This window comes from Eleutherodactylus coqui, chromosome 8, assembly GCF_035609145.1.
Source record: "Eleutherodactylus coqui strain aEleCoq1 chromosome 8, aEleCoq1.hap1, whole genome shotgun sequence".
Lineage (NCBI taxonomy): Eukaryota > Metazoa > Chordata > Amphibia > Anura > Eleutherodactylidae > Eleutherodactylus > Eleutherodactylus coqui.
In genome coordinates, this window is record NC_089844.1 from 144,853,515 (window position 1) to 144,858,257 (window position 4,743).

At 41.9% G+C, this 4,743-nt stretch overlaps 1 protein-coding gene across 1 annotated transcript; it reads left to right on the forward strand.

Annotated features, from left to right (window-relative positions):
- Positions 1–735: 735 nt before the first annotated feature.
- Positions 736–2,143, forward strand: LOC136577945 (tubby-related protein 1-like). Its single transcript, XM_066577857.1, has 3 exons — positions 736–757; positions 1,314–1,399; positions 1,482–2,143. Exons 1-3 carry the CDS (start codon positions 736–738, stop codon positions 1,908–1,910), a joined length of 537 nt encoding a protein of 178 aa, XP_066433954.1. The 3' UTR covers positions 1,911–2,143.
- The last annotated feature ends 2,600 nt before the right edge of the window (positions 2,144–4,743 follow it).

A 4,743-nucleotide genomic window follows, 5' to 3' on the forward strand; every position in this document is an offset into this window, starting at 1 on the left:
GTCTTCCTCATCTGCCATTAGGGATAGCTCTCCCAGGGCCGGGACAATGGGTAGGCAGGGGGCAAAATAATTAACCCAAGCAAGAGGGACCAGGGTACACCCAACGTGTTTTGGCCCAACAGCTGCCTTCGTCTGGGGCGCCCCCTTATATGGGTTAAACATTTTTATTCATGAATTTGTGATTTACAATAAAGATATGGTTTTATATTATGGTGCGATAGGCGTCTTTCTTTTTTGGTTTATGTCTTGTTGTGTAGCCATGTCTATGGGTTTGTACATTAGATGGTATATATAGTCAAATGTCCTGCTGGTATATTGGTTTCCGACATAAACCACTGATGGAAGGCTGGAATACCTTCCAATGTGTAGGAGTACCCTGGGATATGTTGCTTAGAGGCTCCCAATTTATTAGACATATACAGAGTGGTATATATATTTTCCTCTTGTATACGTGTGAATATTGAATCGTGTTATCTAATATGCTATTCCATGCTTCAAAAATGCTACTGAGATATACTGACCCAACAGAGGCTGAAGGGAGGCTCTTTTGGTCTCTGTTGGGTGAGTGGATCCTGATGGATATGTTTGGCACATTTATATCTGAATGATGCAGAGTGGACACAAGGCACACAGCAGTTGTGAACTTGACCTTGGTGGTGAGCTCAGGTTGTAAGAGGTGGCCCATCTGAACAAGTGCTTCCCTAAAGCATATTGTCCTGGGGATCGGTAATTGCGATGGGTTTGGATATTGAAACAGGTGACCATGTAGTAGGTGTTGTGCTCCCCTAGTCGAGAGGTCTTTCTATAAGAGCGGTCTATACCTACGGTTCTCCTGGAATATTGTAACTACAACTCTAAGCATGCACTCACAGCTATAGGCTGCCATGGCATGCTGGGAGTTGTAGTTCCACGCACTCACAGCTATAGGCTGCCATGGCATGCTGGGAGTTGTAGATCTGCAACCCCAGGTTGCAGATCCCAGGTTTATGGGGAAACCAGGGGGACACAAACAAGCAAGTCAACCTTGACCAGAGTATTTGGATACAGGGCTGGGCAGTGAGCTGAAACTTTGCCCTGGGTGCAGGAAGGCCAGGTACATTGAATTCCAGAGGTGAGTCTTCAGCCATGTACTTGGATACATGTTCCTTGTACCATGAAGATGGGAGATCAGGGTGGAGATAGAACGGATGGCTGCTAACTGACCTTTATACGTCACACTCTGAGCAGTGAGCAGGTTACATATATTGGTCAGTTTGTGCCTCTTCCTCTACATTTATGATTGGGCTCATTATCTGCTTGTTCTCTCTCTTCAGCTTATGCCAGCGTCACGTCGGCGGAGGAGTTCCGACTGGTGACGAAATGTATGCAACTCCTGCCGTCCCCTCTCTTCAAGAAGGAGGTGAGTAAACGTGCCAGCTATCAAGGACATGTATATATGTAGTCACCTGAGCACACAATTTACTGATCCACTGTCTTTTAAGCGCCTCATGCCAACAAACCCTGAAGCCCAGAGACCATATCGGCCAACTCGTGAAGTCATCAGACCAAGACCAACAAAGGCAGAGTTGGCACTGCGAGCCAGAGCAGCCATCGCTCGCATGCTATGTGAAGGGCTGGAGGATGAAGACGAGGAAGAAGAGGAAAAGGAAAGAGAGGAAGAAAATGAGAACATTCAGGATGAGGAAGTAGAGGAAAAGAAGGAGGAAAGAGAGGAAGAAGATCCTGAAGATGAGGAAGAAGAGGACCGGGAATCCAGCAGTGAGGTTCCATCTGACCCACTGAGAGGGATTCAGGACCGGTCACTGAGAAGAAGCAGGATCAGGCAGCACTCCATCCCCCACGACAGCCCCCGCATGTGGGGCAAGAGGAACATCATGTGGACGATCCTGCGAAGAACCCTCCACCTCTGAACTATTGCAGTACCATCAGCAATAGTAATAAAAATGTAATAATAATCTTTATAATTGTAATTATAGTAACAAAAATAAATTAATATTAGAATAATAAAAATAATAAGATCAGCAATAATAGTAGGAAGGGATTTGATCCGGGGTTCTAGGACCGATCGCCTTTTCCCGGGGTCAAGAAGGAATTTTTCCCTGGTCACCAATTGGCTGAATGTGTCCAGGGTTTTTTCGCCTTCTTCTGGATCAACAACTTTAGGGTTACTTATAGTGTAATATTATCATAGTATTAATAGTGTTAGTATACAGATAATAGTGTAATTCTAGTAATTAGGAGCAATAGTAATAATCCTAAAAGGATATAATACTTATAAGGTTTATTATATAGCAGCCAGGTATTTGTGAATTACTTTAGAGGCTTTGATCCGGGGTTCCAGGACCGATCGCCTTTTCCCGGGGTCAAGAAGGAATTTTTCCCTGGTCACCAATTGGCTGAATGTGTCCAGGGTTTTTTCGCCTTCTTCTGGATCAACAACTTTAGGGTTACTTATAGTGTGATATTAGTAATAGTGGAATAGTAGTAGTATTAGCATATAACTAATAGTGTAATAATAATAGTATTAGCATATAACTAATAATAGTGTAATAATAGTTGTATTGGCATATAACTAATAATAATGTAAAATTAGTCATTATAAACAAAGTGATAATAATCTTAAAATCATAATATAATAGTGTTAATAAGGTTTATAATCTAATATCAGCCAGGAATTTGGTAATTGCTTTAGAGGCTTTGATCCGGGGTTCTAGGACTGATCGCCTTTTCTCGGGGTCAAGAAGGAATTTTTCCCCGGTCACCAATTGGCTGAATGTGTCCAGGGTTTTTTCGCCTTCTTCTGGATCAACAATGTTAGGGTTAGGTGTCTTACAACATAGTGCACTGATAATAACAGTAACCTTATAATACTAGTGATGGGGTATAAATGGTCTAATGATTGTAGCAGTAGTCTGATAGCTTTATATACAACATAATAGCGTTAGAGTAACAATAACATAATAGTGATGGAATAATAATAGTAGAAGGATAAAACTAGTGATATTATAACAGTGATAGGAAAACCGTGTAATAATACTAGTGATATAATAAAAGTATATACTGGAAATAAACAACCTTAGAAATACATCCTGTGTGTCGTCTGTTTTTTTTCTAGTAAAAAAGAAAGATCTGTGAGATTTGGGTAAAAGGGGCCTTTTTATCTTAAAACAGCGCCACTCTTGTCAGTATGTTGCATCTGGTGTCGCAGCTCATGCCCAGTCAGATCCATTATTTCCATCTCCTACAAACTCTATGAAGAGAACTTGTCTCCTATAAGCACCATAAACTAAGATACATGCTTATAGGACAGGTCCGGCGGAGTCCGGGGATGTAATGTATATACTCCCCATTCCCACGTTGTCACACACGCTCGACTGTTCACTCTGGGAGTGCGCACACAGACTGAATGAAGAGTCACGCTGATAGATGGAGCATTGACTTCCCGGGGAGCCTGGTAAGTATAAACATTACATCCCGGGACTCTGCAGGACCTGTCCTATAAGCATCATACTTAGTTTATGGTGCTTATAGAAGGTGACAGCTACCCCATAATTCTACAAGGTCCACCTATATGTTACAGCTCCTGTTTAGTTCTACAGCAAATTAACTGTATAAACATTCCTATTTGTAACATTTATGAAATCTTTAATTCCTTGTAAATGGGGCCCCGTGTAGGAATCTCAGTAGGGCCCCTTAACTCCAATTACATTCATTCCCTGTCAGCATTTAAGGCTGGATGGAAAAGCATCATCATCAGCGCTTTTCTATCCAGCTATAAAGACTGCCAGGGATGGAAACCGTGCGAAATACAGACCAAAGAGGTCTCCCCCTCCTCACATATCGCGCCGTATGGTTCTGTCCTGGCTCCATCCTGGTTTCAGTCCCTATACAGCTTTCGGCACCGAAGATGGAAACCGGGGTGGAACCAGCGCTGGACATGAAATGCTACATGAAAACAACCTGAAGGTACCTTTACATGGGGATTATCACTCAAATCATCGCTGCAAAGAGCGATTTGGGGCGATAGTAGTTCCATGTATACGCGACCACCAACAGGGCACTGAGCAAGACATTGCTCACCAGAATAAAGCAAGTATGCTGCCATCATACTTGCTTTATTCTGGATTTCTTGGATCTGGCTGGATCAGGATCTTTCAGGTGGCCATGCATGTTTAAAGTCCATCCCTGATGAGGGTATAAGAAGTGTGCTGCTGGTATACTCTTTTTTTCTAAGAAATTGCTCACCACTTGGAGTCACGTAAAAACCAAGCAACTGTCAGCCTGTGTGAATAGACAGTCATTCTTCCTCTATATCAAAAAAATCATCACTTTTATTTCTCCTTTGACAGCTGTCTGCTTGTTTCTTGTGTGACAAGCTGCATTTTTCATTGGTACTAATTAAAATACGTTATAATGTTTTGAAGAACTTTAAAAACTTTCCAAGTGAAGTGAAATGTAAAAAAACCTCAATTGGAACATCTTGGGGTGCTGTGGAAGGGAGTATGGTGTGTTTGTGTAACAGTAATGATAATAAAGCAAATTGAGCAACAAATAGAACATCGTGGGGATCCATATATGAAAAATTACAAGAAGAACATTATTTATACAAATGAATTCAAATAAGTGGGAAGAAAGCTAATAAAAAATGACTTTGAATTTAGGGTTTATACATTCTTGCTCTTAACCCCTTGAGTGGCGGGTTTCCTACCACCCTGTCGTGCCCAGCAGGGCAGGTTTTTTAAA

Excerpts from the sequence above, each read along its gene's own strand:
- LOC136577945 (XM_066577857.1), top strand. The coding sequence starts at position 736 with ATGGGTTTGGATATTGAAACAG. Across the intron at positions 758-1,313 it reads GGGTTTGGATATTGAAACAG|CTTATGCCAGCGTCACGTCG; the intron begins GTGACCATGTAG and ends CTCTCTCTTCAG. Across the intron at positions 1,400-1,481 it reads CCCCTCTCTTCAAGAAGGAG|CGCCTCATGCCAACAAACCC; the intron begins GTGAGTAAACGT and ends CTGTCTTTTAAG.